At 42.9% G+C, this 26,261-nt stretch overlaps 1 protein-coding gene across 11 annotated transcripts in view; it reads right to left on the bottom strand.

The window, feature by feature from the left end:
- Positions 1–26,261, bottom strand: part of SETD3 (SET domain containing 3) — a 65,660-nt gene that overhangs the window by 9,388 nt on the left and 30,011 nt on the right. For 10 of the 11 annotated variants that reach the window (XM_023747881.1, XM_006107140.3, XM_023747878.1 and 7 more), the window contains 6 exons: positions 11,584–11,642; positions 10,656–10,770; positions 5,626–5,700; positions 4,481–4,647; positions 3,565–3,650; positions 397–557 (listed from right to left, as the gene is read on the bottom strand). In XM_023747881.1, the coding sequence (XP_023603649.1) occupies positions 397–557; positions 3,565–3,650; positions 4,481–4,647; positions 5,626–5,700; positions 10,656–10,770; positions 11,584–11,642 (663 nt within the window). Of the gene's footprint in view, positions 1–396; positions 558–3,564; positions 3,651–4,480; positions 4,648–5,625; positions 5,701–10,655; positions 10,771–11,583; positions 11,643–26,261 lie in introns of those variants that run through there. The other variant, XR_002827313.1, reaches the window with a different exon arrangement.

The raw sequence follows: 26,261 nt of genomic DNA, 5'->3' as shown, positions 1-26,261 counted from the left end.
GTGCTTTAGCACATGGGACAGAAAACCTCACTTCCATTTAAAAGGTTCTCTGTCTGGTCTTGTGCAGGAATGGACCCAGGGCTTGGCCCTTGGCTGAATGGATGAATAGGTGAATGAGTGAATGAGAAGCACTTCGAGTTAGTGCCTCAATGGCCAACTCAAAAGCACAGATGAGAGCTTTTAGCTGTTGTATCATGTGAAGTAGAAATCACAGAGAAGTATCAAACCATGTAAACATGGTCTTCTAATTGACAATGCCTCAATATGATCCTTTTAGTAAGTGTAAACGTGTTAAATAGGAAAAAAGAATTATAGCCATTTACATGTAGGAAGGAGTCTCTTATTAAGCATCTTTTAAAACATGACAAAGCTCAAATCCTCACTCAGTCAAGTTACCTCACTGGTTGTCTTGTATGTTTTTAAAAGAAGCGAGGCTCGATCTTCAAGAAATGTCCAGAGTTTGACCTCGTTGTCCCAGCTCACAGGATACTCAGAGTTACCCAAGGTGAAGATTTTGTCGATAGCATTATCTCCTAGCAAATGGTCCTTCAGTTCTTCTACAAGAAGTACAAACAGCCATCTGTTAGCAGAAGCAGCACTCCTCATTTAAACAAGCAATCCACCTTACAAACAGCTTTTCCAAACATGTCGCTTTCCTGCCACTCGTCAGCCAGGCCTTTCTAGACTCACCAGAGTGAGTGGGAGCTGAGTGTTGGGCAGGAAAACAAGGGGAGGGCTTCCAGCTGGGTCCACAGGAAGCCTCCATCTTCATGGTGTTTCTGAGGGACACTGAGAGCTTTAGGCAGTCCTATGAGATACTTTTAAAAGACAACCTACAGCGGCATTTGGACAACAACCTTCCTACAAGCCATGAGCTCCGTCACACCAACCGGGTCAAAAAGACATTTAAATGAACAATGTAAAGAGTGAAAACAAACAACAGCAGAACACTTGGCGAGCCTTCTAAATTGTATCTGATCAGGGCTATTCCAATAGTTGACCTGGCCACGCTATTTAGCCCAACTTACAACAAGTAAGCCACAACTGAGAAAAACAAGAAAATGGGCTAGAAAAAGCTAGTTAATGAAAAATGTGCGGATGTCCACTTGTCAGGAATTTAACAATTACAAATAAACGCAAGTGAACATCTCAATTTCCTTCAACTATATTTAAGAGGAAAGGACTCAGCAACTGCTCTGAGCAGCTTCTCTCTTGGCACATTATCTTCAAAAGACCAAAACACGCTGTCCTATTCATGCTCAAGAAACCCACCAGCTCCTTATGCAATTATAAGACAGGATCTCTTTCAGAGCAAAATGCCCCACAGCTGTCACTGTTTACAATTCAAATGCAAGGACTTCTGTTGCCAGCAAACCAAACTTTTATCAGTATTAGAGTAATTCCAAGGATACATCAATTGTCTTGACATGACAAACTGTCTATGACTAAAGAGAAATGAAAAAAAAAATCATATCCAATCTAAAATGATTCAAGTAGTTCCTCTTTTTAAACAAGATAGATGTTAATCTAATGTTCAAAAAAGAAATTCTTTAAGTCACCTTTATCAGTAAAAGATTGAGAACACTTGGGTTGTTAGATTTTTGATCCTTCAGTTTATATTCTTTTATAAAGTAATGAAAAGTTTTAAAATGTTCCCTTAGTGGTTGTTTTTGGAAGCCCCCAATACTGAGGTTACTGTTTTCGTGTTTGTCCGTGACCGGCCGTGCTACACCTCTGTGCGGGCGAGCTGAGGAGCTCGGCCTTCTCTCTCCGCCCCTTCCGTTTGAACAGTGAGACTGCACTCATTCCACATTACTGGAGGGATGAAACCCACCCGAGGGGAAAAGAGGCAGTCACCAGGAACACTCAGGAAATGAACCCAAGGCTTGTGCAGTGGGCTGCCTTCCCGGGCTTTCCTCTGTTAACAGATGCTGGAGCCAGCCCTGTCCTCAGGGGGTTCCTCAGCTTCACCTGCCACTACGGGAGAGAGGATCTGGTCACTCGAGGTGGCTGGCGCCCTTGCTCCTTAGCCTGGCTACTCCAGGCCCTGGGGGACTAGGACCTCTTCTGTGGATTATGTCATTTGCAAACCAACAGCAGCCATGTGGGATGCCTGGGTGCGGGCTCTGGAATTAGCTGAGTCAGGGTCATCACCTGCTGGCAGAGTGGCCAAGTCCCCCGTCCTCTGTGAACTGGCATCTCTACATTAGGCCTGTGGGAACCCCTATCTCTCACCAGGTGACAGCGATTAACATAAAGTAAGTGGCACACTTAGTGTCGCTCAGGGCACGCAGTGGGTCATCATGGCCATCGCCTCTTCATTATAAATGCCTTCAGTATATAAACTGTGACACTGAACTCTGCACCCCTGTATTACATGCAAGAAAAGCCCACAGGTAACCCTTACTCCGTTCATCAAACAGAACTGATGAACCCCTACCTAAGCACGAGGTTACCCCAAGCTCTCATCTGAGTGAGGGTGAGGCTACAGCACCATGGCTGCGCGAGAGGGACAAGTGCCATCCAGCGCCTTGGCGGGTCCTGCAGTTGGTGTCTAAATGGCCTCTCTGTGTTGGGACCAAGTGTCCTCTCCCTCCATCCTGGGGAAGGCCTGGGCCAGGCAGCACTTCTCCGGGACCCAGACATGAAGTCAGGGAGCTGGGGATGGGCGAGCCCAGTGGTGTCCCCTCCACGGCCCAATGCCCTTCCCCAGTGCTCAGGCAGCTGTGGGCAGGACACTCCCTTGTCTGTTCAATTAGACAGCCACTAGCTCACTCGCTCCCTCTCACTCCCTCCCTCCCACCGCTCTGTTTGGCACACATGGGGTTTAATGGAGTTGACAAGAACAGCAAATACACACAATTAAAAACGAAGCCTCAACACCCGAGTATGTGCAGCAGTTTCAGATAAAAAATGGAGAAAAAAAACAACCACCACAGTAAGTCAAGTCTCAGTAAGAAACCCCCAAAGACTGTTTTAAGCAAACACTAAACAGATTCTCAATACATATATTTAACTCTTTCTGTGACTGAGGATGGGGGTGGAGGCAAGCATATTTGTGACTGAAGTAGATTGTTTGCGGCGGTATTTACTCTAACCCGTTGCCCAGGTGATTTCAGGTCAGAACCTGGAGCTGGTTAGCAAAGAAAGCCCTGTGGCCCACGTAGGCCACTGCTGCCCGGTGACGTCAGGGTGGACTGCGCTAACCGCTCTGGGGAACAGAGAGCAGTGCACGGCGAGGGAAACAGCACTGCCATCCTGGGCAAGCACGTCAACGACTCCCATTTCCAAATGTAGCTTTCACACGGCTAACAATCCAAGATGCTTTAAGTTTTCTTCCAACAAGGTAGAAATTCTTTATGACAAATGAATATTGACAACACATCAAGGATTTAATAAAACATTTACAGAGTAAAGTAGAACTTCTTTCTCCATTGTTGCTATCCTACCTCCTGCCAAAAGGTACTTTAGTTTTCAGCAATTTTATCTTTAATCTGAACCCCAATGCTTTACACTTCCATGAATTTTTGGACAAGTGAACATTTTCTTCCTGAAAGGATTTACCTTCGGTCATGCAGAATACTCGGAGAAAAGCCAGCAGCTGGGCAGAGATGGGCGGCTCTGTAAAGTGCAAGGCGAACACGCTGGACCTGACAAAACAGGAAGATCAGTCACCTGCTGGCTCCCAGAGAAGCCCCTTAGGCTGCAATCCCCGTGCCGTCCTCAGGAGCGTGGAGCTGGCATGAGTCAGTCCAGCTCCTCGCCTCAACTATGAAAGCCCCTTGCACAGGGGAGGCCGCTGACCGACGAAGACGGCGTGGCCGCTCTGCTGGCAATTCTTACAATCTAACAGCCTAACCGCAGGGTGCATACAACACACCAAGAGAATTAAGCATACCTGGGGTTCCTAAAAAATGTTAACAATAATTTATGTTGAGTTCACATTTTAATCATGAATCAAATATTGACAAGTTCAATGAAAAAAAGCCTGGATAATCCATTTTCATTAAGAATGGTTCCTCCGTTCCCCGGAGAACTAATGAATCATAATTCTTGTCCTCTTTATCATTTTGGACCTCAAATGCACTAAAATCTTAAAGAATTTAAGTAGAAATTCTTGAAATCACTGAGGATCATGACTTCATTACAGAAACTAATGGTGGCAAAGAATTAAATGAAACAAAATGATCCAGGTCATTAACCTTTTCAAGGTGAAAGACATTAATGATACCAAAGCAGTTATTTAACTTAATGAGGATTTCAGGCCACAGGCCCTGGAACTGCCTGTGAGCGCTCCCAGTGACACCATTATGTTTATCGGAGACACTGGGAAGCCACCAGGCATCTCCATGGTGAAAACTTGCTGTGTAATAGGGATACAGGGATTAAGGCAAACTGTAGAGAAGTTCTGTTAACACACATTATGCAGCAGTAAACATTTCAAGCAGCACAGGAAAGAGCTGACCAGTTTTCTACGTACGTGGGGATGCCAGCGCGGGCCAACACCTCAGCCTTCATCGCGTAGAGCCTGTCACTTTTACTCACTCCAAGCTTTATTTTCACTCTGTCGTGTGAATTATTGTCAAAGAAAAAACCACTGTGGATCACAAACTCTGCATTTGACCGAGTGCCATAAAAAATGTAAATCTGAGATGCAGTAAAGAAAAAAATAAAGGGACATAAAAGAAACTTAACATCCATTCTTAACACAAAGCAGGGCAAAGGATCAGTTCTCGTACACTTAACATGACTGTACACTAAGGCAACGAGGTAGCTCTGCACTGTACACCACCTGTGCTAGGGGGAGGTTGCAGCAAGAGGTGCAATTTCCCCAACTTCCCAAACTGTCAGGGAGGCCAGGGCCTTCCTCACAATCCTGTTCCCCCGGGGAAAGTAGGACTGTCACTTCACAAATGCCCTCTACAATTCACCATGCTCCTCCCCTGTTTTCAGTACAAGACTCACTCTAATGGAGTGAGCTTAAAGTGATGTCTGCCAGTAATTCCTATAGCAATTCTGACCTAGCAGGAAGGTCTATTCAGGTTTCTGCAAAGAGCAGATCAGTACTTTGTTGGACAAATAGTCTCATTTTGTCTCAAATGGAACGTCAATGGTGTACACCAGTCCTGGGTTTTTTTGTACTATCTGCTTGGTCATAAGACCAGTAGACAGAATGAAGTTATTTGCAGGTGCCTATTCTCAAACGTACTGAAAGGTGTAATCCTGCCCACATTATTAGATAAAAATTCACAGATTCAAGAACAAGAAGATAGATTTTGTACTTCCAGGTTCCTCTATGTTTTTACCACTTAAATAGCCTCCTTTTAAAGGTTCTAGTCAACAGAAAAAGAAATAAAAACAATGAAGTTTATAAACTGAAAAATTTGTTCTACTGTCATAACACCAAGTTTGTTTTCAGTTGACAACTTTACAAATATTAGGTCAACTGTGCAAATAATTTCATTTAAATCTTGTTGTTGTTGTGGATGTAAAGGTCTGATGCAAAGCACAATGTGTTTACAACAGCTCCCAAACAATCCTCAGGAGAAGTCCCCCGTTTTCCTGCCCGACACAGCATGAGCTCAGTGCCCACTGGCCCGCCCCCACTCCGGCAGCCGGGCCTACCTGCTCTCCAGCCCGGAAGTCCTGCAGAGCCACACATTCACAGCGGTCGTCCTCCAGGTTGTACCCAGTGGTGATCTGGGGGGACAACAAGGGTCTTTCACTCAGGAGGGTCTTTTTTGGGCAAGTAGAGAATAAAAGCTCCCCACAGGTAATCAAAAGGGTGCACTGTACATGCTTTATAAAACTGAGCAAACAACTCCATGGTTATTTTATTTTATTTTTTTTTTTTTTTTTTTTTTTTTTTAACATTTACATTTACATTTTTTTTTTTAAATATATTTTATTGATTTTTTACAGAGAGGAAGGGAGAGAGATAGAGAGTTAGAAACATCGATGAGAGAGAAACATCGATCAGCTGCCTCCTGCACATCTCCCACTGGGGATGTGCCCGCAACCAAGGTACATGCCCTTGACCGGAATCGAACCTGGGACCTTTCAGTCCGCAAGCCGACGCTCTATCCACTGAGCCAAACCGGTTCCGGCTCCATGGTTATTTTAAATCAATACCATTTATACCAAAAATTCTTATGAAAGATTCTGTACCTGAAAGACGTACTCTTAGGAAAATATATTCTATAGATTATCACTTGGTCTCAAAAACAAAAACAAAAACACGTAAACCATTTATTACAAAGTTCCTGCCTTGGAGCCCCACCCCCAGGGGCAATGCTGTGGATTTAGGAGCTCATGAGAACTCCATTGACTTGCAAATACTGTCTCTATCTAATGTCTGGCTTTTATGAAACCGAAGTGGGTTTTCCATAGAGAAAGAATAAGGGAAAACGAAAAGTTCCATTTCTAACTTATGGGCATAATTTACTCTGAAATTAGAGAAATTAAAATGTTCAGATAAGCACAGGAGAAACAACTTAGTTGTACCCTATTCACTTTCTGCTGAGAGCTACCTTGTGAGAGTTTCTAAGCCCATTACAAATAAATACCAAATCCGAATCTCCCCTTAACCCCTGGGGGGGGGGGGGGGGGGGTCAGGCAACGCCAAGGCCTAGGCCAAGCATGTCAAACTGCGGCCGGCGGGCCGCATGCCAACAAGGCCGTGCGTTTAACATGTTTGCTCTAGGCACTCAAGTCATAAAGAACTCTGCCCACCTCAGGGGGCGGCATTTTGTTTTCTAATTTTCCTTGGAGTATTTCCTCTTGGGTCAGGCCCCTGCATGACTGAGGGCCTGGCCTGGATTTGTTTGCAAAACCTTCCAAGTGGCCCCCAATTCCAGGCCTGTCCTCCGCAGCCCGAGCAACAGCACAGTGATGCCCTCCAGTCTAAAGCTTTCAGTACTCCACTCCGCCCGTGGAGAACATTCAAACACTCGAGCAAGGCCAGCTTGCGAGGAGCCCCAGGCCTCCCTTCAGCCTCCTACATGCCACTGACCCGCCACACTGGCCAACCTTGTGCTGGGAATGACCCTCTGCTCCAGTTCCTCCCGAGACCCACCCAGCCTCCTTCTGCACGCCCAGAGCCCCTGTGCTGATGCCCCGTCACCCACAGCAGGCATTTACCTGCGTGCTGGCCCAGCCAGGCAGAGCGGGAGCTGCCCTTCACCTGTGTCTGGGGGCTCAGCACGCTGTACCTAATACCTGACACTGCCTTTGAGAATCCTTCCTTGACGCACAAACCCCAGGCGGAAGAACAGGGCCTTCTTAGGAGTCTGTCCCTCCCCCACCCCCAGTCTCCTAGACTGTCTGTAAAGGATCATTAATTACTTTTGAACTCTACATTCTGCCCTTAGAGAACCAAAATTCAAGGCAAACAAGTGCTACTTGCTAATAAAGGTACCAACAGTTTGAGTCCAAAATATAAACCACCTTGAGTCTAGGGAACAGTATTCTGGGATCAAAGGCCATGTGACACTCACTGTTAAACTCAACATCCCTGAAGCAATGGGTATTTAACCAGTATCTAGAAATCCTTCACAATGCTGCAAGACCAACAGGAAACAGGGAAGCCATGAGAAATAAACGAAGCCAGGTAGTCTGGCAGAAGAGCTCCATGAAGTTCCTACCCAACATTGAAATCACTTTTCTGACCCCAAACATGACTTTGATAGTAAGGTATGGGATAGGAACTGCCCATCAACTCCAGCCCTGAAGGTCTGGAACTCGACAGTGTGGGCACACATGGATGTCACGGGGTATGAAGAGACAGGAAGGCAGTCAGGGGAAGCAGGAGGGACAGGGAAAGGGGAACATGGAAGTAGAAAAGGCCAACAATACGTAAAAATGAACAGGCAGAAATACAGGAGAAGACAACAGGACAGGAAGGGAGGCTTATGGAAGGGGCGGTGAGATGATCTTGTGCGGGGTGCTTGGGACGGCCTCGCTTGAGGAGTGCTGTGAGGAGTCCTGGAGACATCCCAGGACAGTGGTATAGGCAGAGGGAACAGCAGGTGCAAAGGCCCTGAGGTGGGCACGTGCTGGTGTCTGAGAAACCACAGGGCACTGGGCCTGTGTGCTGGGGGGGTGTAGTGGGGACAGGTTGAGTGGGGTGCCTTCTCTGCTACTGGGAAAAGCTGGGCTTTTATTGGAAGACTCATGTGAATCTAAATGTTTTAGATTTTTCAATAGTCAAACAGAAAGACCCTGAAAAAGAGTCTCCCGCAATTCTGCGTGAGTTTCAAGGCTCCTGCACCCTCACTGCAGTCACAATTCAAATGTCAGGGCCAATTACTCGAACGCAGTACCCACTGGAGCTCACACAGTGGTCTACGCACCACACAGGTGTGCTTCTCTGCAAATTCAACAATCTCCAGACAGGAAACCTGCTGCTTCATGAATTCTGAACAAGTCATTCTGAACTTAAAGACATATTATTTCTTACAGCTTAATAGAACGTCTCATACACTTGTTGAATTTGTTTCTGCGAGTGGCCAGAGTCAGTTCACGTTCACCAGAGCCTGTGGCTGAGAGATCTGACCAGCCTTCGCCTCCTTCTGCTTCCCATGCTCCTTACTGGCACAGACTTGATCTTCCACTGCTCCCGTGAGCAGGTTTGGAGACATTGTTGGAAGCACACAGCGTTGCTGGGTTATAAATTTCTGTCTATTCCCTCAATGATAGTCAGAACAGACAGACACCAACTGTCAGGATCGACACACACAAAAGAATATCTACTGTCTGAAAAGCCAGCCTTAACTTCAAGTACCTTTTAAAAAGAGATTAACTGCTAATACATAGCATACACAATTCTGCAGTGTTAAAATAGATTCTTAAATTCTACCAGACGAAATTTCCCACCAGGGTGTACAATTACAATGGGAACAGCTCCACAAGGTTAACCGTAGGAAAGTGCTAACATGGTGGGTAAACCTTCTGAAGGTGAACAGTGTTTTTGCCAGGGTTGTGGCGAGTTAAAGACGGTATTTAGAAAAAAATACAGCATGAATAGTTGTCATCAATTCGTTATTTTTGTTTTGAGATAATCTAACTTTTTTCTTTACTTTTAGAGGAAAAAGTGAATAGTTAATCCCGTTTACATGAAAGCAACATAAACACCAGTGTGTATGGGAGTGTGTAAGAGTTCACATGGCAGTGAAGGTTGGGAGATGCACAGGAAGCCCTCACCAGTGACCTGGGAGGCCCCAGGCAGGGGCCCTGCAGCTGGGTAGGGCCACATTCACAGCACAAGCTTCTGGACTGTTTAACTGGTTTTGTGTGTTTACAATAAAGTGTACTTTTAAAATTTTAGATACAAAAAAAATAAACCGTAATGATCAATCAAGTTCAGGAACCAATGATCTAATCAAAAAAAAGAAAAAGAAAAAGAAAGAAAAATACTATAGTCAACTATAGTCAAATATTAAAAGCTATTTGAAAATATTAAAACTTCAGTTTAAAACAGCTCTGAAGGGAAAGTAAATACAGAACAAAGAATGTAAAATATTATTCATTAATGAAAATAAATGGTAAAACATGCTACTATTCCTTAAAATGGCTAATTATGTTAAGTATATATAAATTAAGGCAAAAATATAAGTATAAAGGTGGGACTACTTCGCTACAATTTCAGCGTGTACTTGTTGCTAGACATTTCCCAGGTCAGCAGGAGGGTATGCGATTTTACACATGTGCTCACTGTTTTGTGGAATTAAATGTGAAATACTCATTTATAGCATTTTTCCATTCTATTTATAATACTGCTAATAACAAAGAAAGTTGACATTGAAAAAAAATTAACCAAACCAGTATACCAGTATAAGGCTTAAAAATGCAAACTATTCTGAAGTTGATCATATTTCGATGCACTAATATCAGGATCTCTTTCTCAGACACCCATCTCAGCACAGAGAGCCGTCAACTTCGCTGTTACTTGGAATCCAAAGAATGCTGAGAAGCACAGAGCAGCTTCCTTCTTTTGTGCATCGTAATTAACAATCATAAAATTTCTCTGTTTTCTTCATGTCTCCTACCCAGCACTCCCCAGTCTGATGATGCCAAATGAGTCCTGCAGTCACGGCCAATGGCCAAGTACACCCCCTCCCACCCCAGCACCAGGAATCCAGTGCCGGCTCCCAAACAAAAGCAGGTTAATAATTGGGGCCAAGGATGTGTCAGTGTGTCAGGTGAAGGGAGGGGGCAGGAAGGAACCACAGAACCGTACCTAACTGGAGTACAGTCAGCAAAGGAAGAAAACAAGGAACATAAAAGGAAAACAAGGAAGAAAGGTTTTTCAATAAATCGGTATTTTAAAAAGAATAAGAAGACAGAAACTTGGTTTAGTCTGTGGTTCAATAACATAAGAAAATTAATGTTTAGGCTGGAATTATGGCTTCACAAATAAATGCAGTTCACTGCGGCTTTCAAAAGTGATGTAAGATTCAAGTTCCCGGTCGGTTTTCGGGATTAAGTAAACACAAGGAGAGAAAAATACCAGCCTCTGTTTGTGGGCGGCGGGAGGGGTGTTTGCTCCCTTTGGAGGAGACAATCAGGGGAGAAAACGGTGTGTAGGTGGAATGCCCACTTTCAAGTTTAACCACAATGGCTTCCCTGATTAAGCACAACACCGCGGAGGTCATTACCAGGCCATTGGTGTGATTGCACATGTCCCACAGAGGAATGAGAGCCAGGGTCACCCGGGAACCGTCCTCCGTGGGAATCTGGTTTTGTCGTGTCATCACAGAAGAGACTGCCCACCTGTACCAAGCAGAGAAAAGGTGCATTAGAGTCAGGACACTTGAAAGCCCATCCCAGTAGTAACCTGACCAGAAGCTGAGATTTGTCTGACTGCTCACATATCTTTAAAGCTTTTCCTAAGTACCAAAGGTGATGGGTGGGCTTCCTCAACAGCATTTAAAATTAGACCTGGGGTTGAGAGCAGGAAGGGAGAGGGGAAGGAAAAGGAGCCACAGGGAATCCAGGAGTGAGCGACTAAGGGAGAAGGTTCCCGCCAAGTCCGAGGCCTGGAAGAACACTCTGGAGGAGGGCCCAGAACAGAGTTCTCCGGCCCTGGGTCTTCTCTGCCCCGTCAAGACGAACCTCACCCTCTTTTAAGCCTCAGTGAAAAGCAAACAATATAACTCCTTTCTGATCAGAAATCCTTTAAAAATGCTACAAAATGTGGAGGGCTAGTTTTTATTATATTGTGCAGTGAATTAAATCTTTTGTTCTAAATGAAGACCAAAACTTTACACTAAAACAGTCTTTTTAAAAAGAAAAAAATTCTCACGACCACCCCAAGTATCACTTGGCTGCCTCAACTAATTCCCCACCATTACAGGTGAATGGCAATTTCTCCTCAGCTATTAAAATGCTGACACCGGTCCCAGCTGTCATTATAACTTCTGAAAGACTGTCTCTGTCTTGAGGTTTTAAATGGCCACACAGGTCACTTCTTGCTGAAGCATTTCTCACTTCCAAGAGCCCAAATTCACTTAGAAACCACCCCCCAACACACACACACACACACACACACACACACACACACACACACACACACACCATACCAACCTGTAGTCCTCATAAGTGAAAGAATCCTTCAAGGGCAGTTTGTTGGCATGAGGATGGGTCTGGGAATTAGAAGTTTTAGAAAGCAGAGGTGAGAAGAGAAAGAGGGAAAACAGAAATCAGTCAGCAGAATTTCATTATTTAGCTGCCTAACAGATCCTAACAAGAGCCAAATGAAGCAGGAGGCGTCCAGCCGCTGCTGAGGGATCATCATGCTATTATGCTCTCATACATCACTGTCAACTTAATTTGTTGTGCCCAGCAGCCGCCATAAATCTGCTTTTTCCTCTTTCCATACTAGAACCCATGGACATGGCACAAAAATAAAATTTAAGGTGGACTGACTTCACAAAAGGTAGGCACGCCCACTCGACAGAAACCTGGAGCCCACAAAGTCCAGTGTCCATCCGTGCAGACTTCCTTTGTGTCTTGTGCCATAATGTGCTGCGCGGCCCTTATGTCTAGATTTCAAATCTCCCCTTACATCAATAAAAGGGACAATTAAAGGCACTCTAATAAATGGAAAGTTCTTTCATTTATCTCTGACTTAAATCATTTGGATGGGAATCAACGTGTTATGTGCAAATGAATCATCTACATGGTAAATGTGGCTCCTGGACAAAAAAAATCAGGAAAAATACAGTTCTGTGAAATTACAAAATAAATTTTACAAACAGATTTTTTTGAAAAATAGAGATCGGCATATTTAAATTTTACTACTTATTTTTCTGGACAAAAGAACATTTGGTAAAAATATCCAAAACTTCACACTTACGAGAAAATTTTATACATTTCATATTCTCTCTTCACAACACTCCCCTCCCCCGCACCTTAGACCTCGCAAGCACTTAAAAACTTTGTCTCAATTAAGGAATTAAAAGCTGTAACAGTATCATTTTAATCTTCAGTTTCAATTACAGTCTGATAGACAGATTGCAGTAAGTGATCAAATGAACAAATGGTGATTTCTGAGATACAAATGAAATTCTGCTGTTCTGTGTCTGCACCACTGTTAATGCATGAAGCTCCATGTAGCACGCAGTTTTTACTCTTGACGCATTAGCATCACAAGTGCACAGTAATTTATCATCGCTCACTGTAATGTACTCGCTGGCACCGTATGCAGGACAGTAGGGGATGAGGTAAAAGTGGCTCAAACCGTAAATCAATTAGAAAACAAAAGCTTGTGCTCAGTGCGCAATTTTAGGCAAATTATATATTACAAAAGGCTGCCAATGGGTGTTAGCTCCCAGGTGCCCGCTGCTCCCCTCTAATCCCTAGCCCAGTTTTAACCCTTTGGAAGGAAAGTCAACATATAAAAATAGTCACATCGTTTTTAAGTGTTGTAATAAAAATGAAATTAAAGAAGTTTTAAGTCAATACATAAAATAATGTGCTGCCCTGGGCATTTTCTAGCTCCTCTAGGAATACCAGGAAAGCCTATCTTTGGGATTAAAAAGATCGATGCCATGGTCAACCAACTAAGGTGGGAGAACCTAAGAGACGGATCGGAGCTTCTTACTTCCTCTTCTGCAACAAACGACAAGCATGGCTATGTCCTGAGTCTGAAAGATGCTTTCCACTGAATTACAAAACCTAATCACAAGAGCGCTCAGGTTTTTCCTCATTCAAGTACAAATTCAGCAAGAGAACTGTCCCTCTTTCCAAAACTGATTTGATGATGAAACGTACCGTAGAAAACCTCGGAAATCCTGTGGCTAACATTTCCCTGTGCGTACAAATGAAATAAAGCCTCCCATCCCCGGCACATCCCATCTCTTTTCAAACTCCAGGAGGTGGGAAAGCACTGTTGCTTTTCTTACTTTAAAATATTTTAATTCACTTAAACTGTGGAATGCACTATGGTATTTTGAAAGTTGGTAAATTCCAATGCTAAATCCCTTAAGTATTCAAAAATTTGATCGCACCTCCCCAAAAGTTCAACTTATTAAATAGGAGAAAAAATGAAAATTCTCAAAACTGGAATGCTTGGCTGTCAAAACGACTTGAAAAAGAATCTTCTGACACTCGACACTGGGACATCTTAAATAGCTTCGGACAATACAGAAACAATTCAAATGACAGCAACCTCCTCAAGGATGAAAAAGACAAAGCATTCACTCTCCAAAATGTTCTCCTTCCTTTGTATCCATTTCTTACCAAAAATATAAGTTCATGCTCACAGTCCTGATGAAGTTGTAAAGAAAACTCAAGAAAAATGCACAAATGCTTTCTTCAGATTAAGAATATTTTGGCTGTGGGGTTATGTAATATCTTCAGAATCTGTCAGAAATAGCTGTTCTTATCTGCTTAAAAAAATACAGTGTGCCTACTGCACATAATTCTGGTCGAAAAAGCTACCCGCCACAGACGCATGCACCTAACAGTTACACTGAAGCAAAATGTGACAGGACCGAGAAAGGCAAGAAGAGAAAGGCAAATCACTCCCACTTCGCCAGGGCTCTCACTACTGTGGCACGATCGCCACCTACTGGTGTCAGGGTGGACAGGTGACAGTCACGCCAGGGCAAGGTTTATCTAGCATGGCGAGGCTTCAGCTTTACTCCAGCAAATCTGTTTCCAAAAACACCTGCTCTACCGCTTAAAATTATTATGTAATAGTTTTACAAGGATCTTTAAACATTCAAAGATTAGAAATGATTTGCATATGAAAAACATTTAGCTAAAAAAAAACAAGAAAAAAAAAACATTTAGCTCCGAAAAGAAATATTTTCACATATCCTGAAAAAATGAACAAGAAAAATGTCTATCCCAAACACTCTTTGTTGAAGCTCTGGACAGTGATATTTTTTAAAACACTGGACAGAATGATACTGTTGTTGTTGTTGCTTAGAAACCAAGCCTGTGGAAGACCAAGTTAAAGTTTAAAAATATGTCTTGTAAAAACTGTCATCTTAACCTGAAAGTTCCTAAAATGTTCATAGATGCTAGTATTTAAGCTCGTACTTTAAAGGAAGGATAACTGAATATTCCTGACTTTCTAGAGCAAAATCCTGTAAGGATTTTGTTTATTATGACATACCCTCTCCAGTAGAAGGTATTATTAACCTGTACTTCAAAAATAAACATATAAATTAAAACAGAAAACTTCCTCTTCATGGCCAGTTAGCTGGACAGCTGGGATATACAGAGGAGGGGTGCAGAGGGGGGTGTCTGGCCGGCAGAGGCGCCAGTGAAGGAGAGATCATGGGGTCTGCCACAGCAAATCCCCTCCACTCCTCACGTACAGGATGAGAAACTAGCCATGGATTGTCTGCAGCTTTTTAAGCGATTGGCATTTTCACTTTCTTGAGCATTATAAATATTTGCTCTTGGAGAAATTAACAATTGCCATAGCTCATAATCAGACTTGAAGCCCTATAGAGTTCGCTTTGAAAAGAGGACCCTCATTTTCTATGCCCAGCCAGGCGCCACTGCAAAGCCCTCCCCACACCCTTCTCTAGGAGGGATGCAGACGAGGCACAGTAATATTGTACCTAGTACAAAATAATCACTATGTTTGGGAAAGATTAATATCTAAAATCATTTGTTTGGCTTCAATAAAAAGAAGTAATATTGCTAAATATGTAAGTATGACATTTTGAAGAATTTACCATATTGCATGGGTCTGGTAGCTATGCTTAAGGAAATTAAAAAGCACTACAGTCAGCATATTTGATCCTTATTAAAGTTCTGTCTTGAACTATCACTCACATAAAACAAAAATAAACCAAGAAGAAATTTACATAAAACCTATGGATTACAAGAGTTTGAAGATGAAAAAATGAACAATATTCTGGCTTTAAAAAATTGATTTAGCATGCAGCTTCTCTTCATAGTCCCTTGATAAAAATGAAATCTCCCTAACAAACACTTAATAAAACCTGTCAATATCTCTGGAAAGAAAAATGACACAAATGCATTAAGTATTAAATACCCTTGGAAAAAGTCACATATTCCATGAATTTTTGATGTACTATCTTGACATTAATGTAAAACCTTGATATTTATAATTGACAGATATTTAATAAAGTATAGAAGAAGATGGCTGCTCTGCAGCATGCAAATTTTCCAGGTTGATCAGAAATGAGAGATACAGACATGTACTTAAACTAAATAAACAGTTAATATGTGTTACGCAGATCAGCTGCAGTCTTATTTTAAGCTCAGACAACAAACCTTTGTGGAAACCCAAAATAAGCAGAATTCATTATTACGTGAATCCTAATTCAGAAACATCTAGATGTGAAAGAGCTTTGAAACATTAACTGTTCTGACCAGGAACAAAACACATTTGAGTTAAAGTTGTTTTTTGGCATCTAACAAAAAGCATTTTTTGAATAATAAAAATTAACACACACAAATATATAAAGGTATTTCCCAAAATAATTCTCAAAAGAAACACATTTAACCTAAAGAAAGCTTCAAAATTCTCTAAGGGGGGAGGGGTAAAAAGGATTAGAATACATAAACAGTCTCTAAGATACACACACTTCTCATCGAATACTCATTCATTTCTACCTAGACTGAGTCTTATAGGGAAACCAAGTTGAATACATTTAATAATCACCCTCAATGAGGCATTTAAATATACTAAAAGGAAAGTGGCTCAGTTCATAAAAATGACTCCTAAACACTGTATTTAAAAGAATTTATAGCCTGCTATAATATATAATCAATTGTTAATTTCAACACTATCTACAGTAGTTCAGTGACTCAGTAATGGCTCTGTAGTATCAGAAATGACAAAACTGTACCTAGTTTGTCTGACAAAAAAACATAACAGTATGCAATTAAAATGTTCTAACTAAACCATGTCTAAGACTGTATTTGGCCTCACTTCTTAAGCATACGTTAAAAGGAACAGCCGGGTTAACTAGCTGTGGACAGGTACACCTAACTCTAGTGATGGTTCCACTTCTTTTTTCTGTAAGGATACAATCAGTAACAGACCTCAGACTTTTTCTGTGAGGGTGCAGTTATAAGTTTTGGAAATGTGACCCCATCTCACATAACCAAGACACCTTTGGTGCTTTCAATGCCAGGAGAAATTCCTCCATCGGACAGCCCAGTGGCACCCTCCCCAAAGCACAGTGTGGATCTGGTGTCTCAGCAAATGTTAGGTTCTTTACAAAGTGGGGAGAGGGCGAGGGGCCCCAGGCAGCTCCACGGAGCCACCGTGAAGGCCTGGATCGCACCACCCACAGAGGAAGGGCTCAGGGATGAGCAGGAGGTATTTCCCTACAAGAAGCTGACTGAGGAGAAGTGGGAGATGGAAAATGAAAGGAAGAAAGCTGACAGCCGATAGGAGACCCAAAGATGGCAGGCAGGAAAAACAGAGCAAAGGCAGAAATAACGGGGGGCAGAAGGAAAATGTGCCCTGAAACGCTGGGCCCCCAAGGCAGCTGACACGCAGTGTGTAAGGCAGGCAGCACGTTTCTAGGTCAACCAGCCCTTCTGCTCATATTTCACTCTCCAAGTGGATGGAACACAGTTTAACATAATGACAAATTGAAAATATCTATTGAATCTAGAATTTAGTTTTGATGACCATAAATCAGAATCAAAGCATGGTTCATGAATTTGGCTCTTGAGAGGAAAAATCAATTTTTAAGACTTTTACATTTAAACACAGATTACATCCAACTCTTCAGGGAATTTTCCATCATAAAGTTCTTTGAATTCACTCAATATAATCAAATAAATACATCGATACACATCACATTTAAATTGTTTGCTTTTCACTTATATATAATTTTTCTATAACAAGTGTGTATTACTTAATAATAAAAAGTTTTTAACTAAGAAAATGAGATTAGTGGAGAAATATCAGCATGGTTCAATAAATGTATAAAATTACTTTAAGACAAAAGAATTGTTTCCATGGGAAGACACTGAAATCTATAGCCTGCATCCAGTCTGAATTAAATGGAAATTTATGTACTTTCAAAACTCGACTGGTTACTGTTTGTACACCCTGAAGATGGACCATCAGCCAAACTGAGGCATAATCCATCAACATTTTGATTGTCAATTCTTTACTCATTCAACAATATTTACTGTCTCAGAAAAAAGTTGAAGATAGGTTAGGACTAGAAATTCATTCATCCAACAACTGTTTTATTTACCGACTCTCTCTGAAGTGGAAAGCACTCTGCTAGGTGCCATGTGACAGGTGGACAGACAGGTGAACATCCTCTAGGGCGGTGACATAGGGGCAGCCAGGTAAGTGACTTTACTCAGATCACCCTCTTCAGGGCCACCTTCTCCAGCCACCCAGGTTACTCTGCTCCATATCCTCCCCGCCCTGGGCCCTTCTTTCCCAGGCTGACCTCAGCTTGTGTGTGCGTCCGAATATTCCATTAATGTTTCTTCCCCACAGTAGGTATGCTCAGTGAGGCAAGGCCCACATCTTTTTTGACCACCAGGAAATTCCTAATGCCTCGTTTGCAGAGGCATCCAAGTAAGAAGTACACTTCCCCTGACCTGCTCCCTGTGGTGGAGGAGAGCTGCCACCTGGTGGACGGATTTCCTCTCTTAGGATATGGCCAGAATGACAAGAAAGAATAAAGAAGTGACAACTTTCCACACCACGACTCCAAAGGCGATGAGAGGGAGGACCAGGTAATCCAATCACAACCCAGGTAATCTGGTTCCCATATCCCCATCAAAAGCTCTGCCCACTTGGGCACCCCTGGCAGAGAGACTGCCCACAGGCTTCCCCAGAAATAGCTTTTGGTCCTTTTCTTCGTGCTTCCATCTCTAATGAACAGAATATTTTCCCACTTGCCTAGGGGTCAGAGAATCTTTTCTATCTCTCTCTCTCTCTTCCCCTTTACCCCAATATATCTTTCAGTACATTTATTTAAAGTAAGCTCTACTTGCCCTAGCCGGTTTGGCACAGTGAATAGATCATCAGCCTGCGGACTGAAGGGTTACGGGTTCAATTCTGGTCAAGGGCATGTACCTCGGTTGCAGGCTCGATCCCCATGTGGGAGGCAACCAATTGATGTGTCTCTCTCACTTTGATGTTTCTCTCTCTCTGTCTCTCCTCCTCCACTCTCTCTAAATCTAAAAAAAAATTTTAAAAAGTGGAAAAATATCAAGTGAGGATTAAAAAAAAAAAAAGAAATCACTACTCTATTTTAAGAATCCAATGAGGAGCAACATGACCAAGTCCACCAGTCCTTGGTACCAAGCAGTCACCATTTTCCTCACCACACTCCAGCTCACCCAGCAGAGTGCACACCTGTGAAAAGGCTAGCCCGTCACTTTCAGATCACCCAACCCTGTGCCTCGGTTTCCTCATCTGAAAAGGGGGCCAGACAAGCAACTTCTATCTTCTAAGTCTTAAATCCTCTGTGTTTTTTTTTGCATTTGACATGCTCCCCCTCAAAATATCTCCATCTGCTGAGAAACTTAAGGATTCTAAATCACAATCAAACCTCTCCTTTGCTCCATGAAGATGGTGGACAGTTCCCACCACGTGATCAATGCTTATTCACAAGGTACACATTCTTGCAACCCCTTCAACTTATTAAAGAAACTAGAAATAAACAGAATGGCTAAGGCAGTTACTGTTTTAGAAGAACATATTTGTATCCAAAAAGCAAGCAAGAATTTATTATTATTGGCTTCATGGTATTTCTTTTTCACTCTAACAATTTTAGCTTTCAATGACTCAGGATGAAGACTTTGTTTGGACTCTGGTTAAATTATTCAAGCTAGTGTGATCAGAGTTACCGGTCATTGAGAGGAGAGCATGCATATAAACCCTTGTCCCAGGAGAGGAACTGCCAGGGCTCGGTGCATGGGAAAGCTCTCTGGATCTCCAGGAGAGAGTAAGAAGAGAGAGAAAGAGACTGAGAGGGGAAGAGGGGTAGTGCCATCTGTTAAGCACTCTGTAAGGAACTCAATTTTGAGAACTTTATGTGGACTGTATAACTAAATCATCCTGATCCCTATGAAATGGGCACTGTTACTGGGCCCCTTGTATTGATGAGGAAACCGAAGGACACAGAAGTTAATGGCATGTCCAAGGTTACCCAGCTAATAAATGATGGGGCTGGGATAAGGACCGAGGCAACGCATTTTTGAAGTTTAAAGCAAAGGATTATTAGTTATCCTACTTTTATAAATAAAGCATAAGTTCTGATATGGTAAATACATTTTTTGTGTGTGTGAAATTCTAGAAAAATGGTTGGTAAATATTGCTCTCATTTAAAATTCAGTGTAAATTTATTTGAAAGGACATTATAAAGCTTAGAGGCAGACAATATTAGCAAAACTAAGGCTAAATCTATTATTTGCCAAACCACCAGAAAGGACACCATATAAAAGTTCCTGCCTGCAGTCATACGATCGCAGACCGGGATGTAACCGGAGCCCATCTAGCCCAGCTCCCTTCGTCCTGGATGGGAAGGACCCTGTCCCAGAAAACACGTCTACACCAGATGCATGCAGAGCTGTGTTCCTTTCCTTCACCCAGTTTAACGAAAGGACTCCCGTCTGGAATTTACTTTCTGGTCTTTTCTTCACTAGAATTGTGTCACACTGGTGTCCCAACAAGCTCCTATATTCTATTATCTGGAATTCCTATCACTTTCGTGACATTTCTGAACAGCCTCTGAGACACCCCACAGCTTTATCAATCATAAAAGCAGCATTATCTCAAAGTTCTGACATCTTTCTGCTACTTTCAACTCTCCCAGTTGTCAATGTTGTTCGGGAAATGAACCTTGGACCCTTAAATGCTCTGTGCGACACAGAACCTGAGAACCCATATATGTCAGACACAGGTTTGGATAAGCAAGGCCAAGTGCTGATGGAGTGAGTCAACCCTAATTCAGGAGGACTCCCACAGCTGCATAAATCTCCCAGTGTCCAGTCTTAGGCACTTCGCAGGAATATCCATACATCACAATGGGCTACTCTGTTACCAGCTGCTCTGAGTAAATCCCAATGATAACAAAACTAGGGTAAAGGTCCCTGCTGCACCACTTCCGGCTGCGGGTCACAGGGAGGTGGGGTGAGACCCATGTCTGAGAACACAGCTCTGAGTTCAGTGTGTTTCCAGGCCCATGCAGGCATATCTGTTGGCAGAATCTGGGGACACAGCTCTGGGTTCAGTGCGTCTGTGGGCAGAGTCTGGGGACAGCCAGTCCTGAGCGTGCTGGTCCCTTCTCCATCTCAGGACTTTTCTCATCCTTCCTGTTCTCTACTGCCCATGCTTACACTGTGCTCAAAAGGTACCAATCAAAGAGAAAATCCCCAACACTATTTCTCTGGTCACCATGACTGGAGCAGAATTATGTTCCATCTGAAGGGGAAGTGAGGTATAGAGGCCCCAGAGCACGAGGTAGCTCCACTTCTCGGTTATGAGATCAAGTTGCCAATAAAGAGCTACTGCTCAGAAAAGTCTAGATAACCTCTCTGTTTCTCCCGAAGGGAACTTTCAAACATATTATCCTGAGATTTAATAAATAAAACAAATATTTTAACCTTACTGGTAAAACTAATCCCATTAAAACTGCAATGTACTGAATTATAGGGTTATATTTATTAGAGTCAAACAAATGTTGTTACAGCAAGTCAAGACAGCCACTTGACCAAGCAAATGTAATTTAAAATGTCCGTGCCTTTGGGTAGAGTAGCTGAGAGCTTTCTTTTTCATTAAAAAAAAAAAAAAATGATTTTATATTCATCTTCAGTTGATAAAAAATTCTCTTTCATTTCACTAAAAATCTAAAATAGGCATCGGAACTCTTTCAAGCACTACTGTACTGCCTAGAAAAGTAAAAAAATAAGAAATAAATAAAAGCAGGCACAAAGATGTCATCAATACTTATTGTCTAGTTTCCCAATAGTATTAAAATTACTAAGGAAAACATAAAAAATGAAGAAAAGTCCTCTATAAAGCATTGTTAGTTAGTCTACCTTGAAAGTCAATAGGGTGTGAAACCGAGGAGGAGGACAGGGGAGGCCAGAATGCGAGGGCTGGCATTGAGCGTCATCGGCTTCCAGCTCGAGAGAACAGCGAGTGGTGGCCAAGCAGTATGTCAGAAAATGTGAATCTCACTACTCCTTTCCCATAACGATTACATTTTGCCTTATAGCTTCTTAATTAAATGCCTAACTGATCAATAGTTATGAAATGGATTTCACTCTCGTTTTCATCAGAGGGAACACTATCTCACAGTCTAAGAATACCATTTTGTTGGCATAGTCAATGTGTGGAAACACAGTCAATGAGAGAATCGTTTAATCAGTGCAGACCTTTTCAGCACCACCTATAAAAGAGACCCTTATTAAACTGTTCACTAGGAACAGGAAGCAAAAAATCCAACTTTTTTACTTAAGTCACAGATGAGAAAAGACTTCAGAACTGGGTTTTGAAACCCAGGTCTAACCCCTAGCCTGAGGTCCTGAATCTTGGGGAACACTGAGAATGAGCTGGGTAAGGTTGAATGCTAGGAAGGGCCCCTGGAATCGGTGAATGGTGGCCCCCAGACCCACCAGAGAGCTTGCCATTGGCAAGGTACCATTGGCAAGGTAGTGGGGAGGTGAAATATCCTTGATAAAAGCCGTGGTTAAAGACAGAAGGTAGACAAGACATTGTTTCAAAGGCACAGGGATGTTCTGTAAACCAAGGGGATAAAACAGGACAGAAGGAAAGTCTGAGAATGAAGGGAAATGAAGAGACAGCACAGAGCAATGTCACAGGCACCTGACACAGCCAGGGCTCACCTGAGCTACCGGGGAGAATTCTTTCCCAGGGAGAAAACAAGAAACAGGAGTTCATGTCACACGCTCTTAGTTTTCTCAGGGAAGAAGGAACAGAGGAGCCTGGGAGCGGCCGGAGCTAGAGAGACTGAAACAACACCCAGGGGAAGGAGACAGGTCAGGGAGACACAGCGATGCACCTCTCTGGCCAGGCTGACGTCTGGCTCACCTTGGAGTTAACAGTCACCCGGACACTCTGAGGAAGGGGACTGTGAGAAGGACATGGGCCTGTTAGTAAATGACAACTGTCAACCCTTTCATAGGAAACATGAGGCATTCCGAGTTTAGATTTAGTCTCCAACTCCTCAGGCTGAGGAAGGTGGCATAGAAGAGAACTCTTCCTAAGCACTTAATGAAGTTATGCAAAAAGAAAAAAATCTGTTTCCCCATCTGCACTTCCAGGCACATAATAGAAAGTGACATTTTCAACACAGGTTTGTCGAGATCATTAGCTCTGTCAATTAAGACTTTATGCTCGGCAAAATGACCATTGTTTTTTTTTTTCCTATTCATCTATTAATTCCTAAAAAAAAGTAGCAAAATCTAGAAGTAATCTTATTTATCCCTGAAAAATCCTGATGTGGAAAATAGTTTCCCCCAATATTCACAATGAACATTTGATATTCCTTTCCAAATTAAAATAATTTATGCCCCACAACTGATTCACTTCACCAAACCCTAAGACAGTTTTAAGACCCCTCTTCCTGCAAACTTTCATATGCCCTCCAGTGAGCTGTGAATTTCTAACACATACAGTCTGCAAAATACCTCCATGCACTTCATTTTAAACCATGCTCAATTGCTCCTGAGTTGCTCTGTGGCATTCAGTCATTCACTCACTCACTCATTCAACAAACATTGATGGAGTGCCCATTCCTGAGTGAAATGCTGGGCCAGGAAATGGAAAACAAGTCAGCAGTGGGTCTACCCTCTCATGGCTTCCTGTCTGATGGAGGCACCACTGGGATGAGAGGTAGAAAATGCCCCGCACAGAGCTCCAGAAATGGCAGTGCAGAAGGCGGGCTGCTTCTAGGAAGCTGAGCAGTGAAGGGGGGAGGCAGTGGGTGGAGAGGCTCGAAGCAGGAGGGTACGGCCCGGGGCTGTGCAGCAGATGATGCCTTGCACAGGATAGGGCTCTGGAGCAGCCTCCACCCACCTGGTCTGTCTCTTCAGGTGTAAAATGAAGACAGGTTTGCTGCCTTGAGGGCCATTGATAAGTTAGTGTCCTTCTAGGGAAAAGGATTTCAATTTAGTAGACTGGTCAGTTAACAAAGATGATGAAGAGGGTCTTCTTTAGGGAAAGTACTCAAGCACAGGATGAATCAAAATAAGACGAGGGAGTGGAGAATGGGGAGGGCTGCTGAGGTTTGACAGTGGGTTGGCTGTGACTCGGTTTCATGGTTATTGTCACTCCAGGACCCAGGTGCCCAGCAAACGTTAGAGCCTTTCTGCCTCTAAGAGGAAAGGAACATATTGGCAGGAAAAAAGATCCACAGGAGGGGGAGCAGGTGAAAGAACCAAGGTACGTGGGCATTGCCCTACCAAGGGAAAAGGGCTGGTCTGGACAAGGACAGAAAAGTGAAGGAAAAGGGGACAGGTGAAGGTAAGGGCAAACGCCAGGGAGGATGGAGAGAAGCCAAGGAAACTGAAGTAGACAAAACACCTCGATTCTCTTCAAGTTAGAGGCAGAAGACTTTGCTTAGAGTGAGGGGCACTGTTTTATGGTTGTCATTATTTGAGGTGAGATAATTTCTTGGCCCTTTGGCCCCCGATTGAATTATATTCAGTGTTCACTCAGCCACTGGAGAACTAATATTCTATTTCAGTCTCAAACTGACAGCTTTCTGAGATCCGAGCTCTCTGAATAAAGAAGCTGGGAACAGTTGCTTCTACACTGGTCATCTTAAGCAGCATCAAATCCAACACAGAAACCCATCTGAGTTGCTTCAATTTTCAGTTACTTATGAAAAGCAGGCAATCTGAAGGCCTCCACACAGCCTCCCTTACATGCTTCTGGATTTATTTTGGTCTTTTCAAGGCCATACACCTGTTTCTGTTCTTTGAAACAGATGAAACTTGTGAAGCATAAGGAAACTGTAAGCTATCCAGACAGACTGTGATGTCACGCACATTGCTCTTCCAATACCCTACAGTCCAAGAGGCTACCTATTCCCTGGGTGCTGCATCCAGGCCTTCAGTCCAACCTCCGGGCCTGAGAGTGGAGCCCAGGAAACACCATTTTTAACACATTTCCCAGGTGACTTATGCTCGAGTTGAGTCCAGGAACTGGGTTTACTGCTACCTGCCACCAAGCAGGAGAACAGTGAAGATGTCTGCTGATTAAACCCCTCCCTGCACACACACTTAACGATGGCAAAATGCAATCTGGGAGAAACTAAATTTCACACTAGGGTTTCTGGCCCCACCTTCGTCCAGAGCTTCCCATTGAGTTTCTAAGTCACCTAAACCCAGCCAAATCAAATAAATAAAACTTTCATTTTCCTCCTTAAATTACTGTGTATTTTCTAATATTTTGTATTGTATGGATTATAACTTAAAAAATAATTTCACTCAATAAAAAAAAAGGTCAAGAGAGTCTCTCCCAGGAGGGCCAAGACTCTAGCCACAGTCCTGTTTGTCAGGATCTCTCTCCTCCAGTTTTGGACCTGCCCTGCCAATAAGGACAATTTACTCAGCAAACATTATTCCATGCCAAGGACATCAGGGAGGAGCTGGGGAAACCAAAGTGGAGGAAGTCTGCTCTCAGCCCTGCATGAGCTCAAGATGGCCGTTAAAGGAATGAGTGAAATGAAGCAGGTGACTCATTAATGAACAGTTACTTCCAGATCTGCTGAGCAGGGAAGGGGCAGGTAAATGCTGTGCATCTTTCTTTCCCACAGCAGATCCTCTGTGACCCATCAGCCCCACTCAAGTCATAATGCTGATGACCCAAACACCTACTTCAGGAACTCATCACACCTGTTTTCAGAGCGCTGGTCAGTTTGCGCAGAAGAGGATCTGACTCAGCGAGCAGTACCTGAATTTCTCTATTATCCAAATCAACTCTAACCGTAGCAATAAAAATAATAATTAACATTTGAGTGCCTAGTGCAAGGCACATAAAATGCCCTCGGTAGATATCAATGAATTCCAACCTCACAGGAACCCTGTAAGATGGGTGCTACCATCACCCAGCCAAATCAAATAAATAAAACTTTCATTTTCCTCCTTAAATTACTGTGTATTTTCTAATAAAAAATGCACTAATCAGTGCAGACCTTTTCAGCACCCATTTTCTAATATTTTGTATTGTATGAATTATAACTTAAAAAATAATTTCACTCAAAAAAAAAAAAAAATCAAAAGAGTCTCTCCCAGTAGCGTTATTTTCCAGATAAAGCACAATGGCCCAGAAGAAACTGCTCCAGGCCCAGCTAGCAGTGGAGGCGTTTCAGAGGCCATTCACCTAACCACCCCAAGTGCTGTCTCTGTATAACACCTATCACAGTGGAATGTTTTTTAGCTGGGTGTGCCCACAAAGCTGGCACCTTACATGTATGTGAAGATCCGTGCTTCACAAAGTGCTCTTACACTTCTCATTTACTTTGCCCAGTACCAACATACAGCAGTGCCTGGCACCTCCATTACGGGTGGGAAAAGTGAGGCAAAGTGACCTGCCATCGTTTAGGTTATTTAAAGGCAGAGCTGTAACTCAAAACCGTGTCTTGATTCCAAATCTGCACTCTTTCCAGTGCATAACACGAATGCAGAGAAAGGGGGACTTTGTGGTATCCCAAAATAGCGACATGTATTTTTTTTAAATACACACACACACACACACACACACACACACACACGCAGATTATATGACCACCTGACGTTTGTAGGCAAATTAGCTA

The sequence above is a fragment of the Myotis lucifugus genome, unplaced genomic scaffold, assembly GCF_000147115.1.
Source record: "Myotis lucifugus unplaced genomic scaffold, Myoluc2.0 scaffold_1028, whole genome shotgun sequence".
Taxonomy (NCBI): domain Eukaryota; kingdom Metazoa; phylum Chordata; class Mammalia; order Chiroptera; family Vespertilionidae; genus Myotis; species Myotis lucifugus.
Note: the sequence above shows the minus strand (reverse complement) of the source record. Positions and strands in the feature narration are given on the sequence as shown.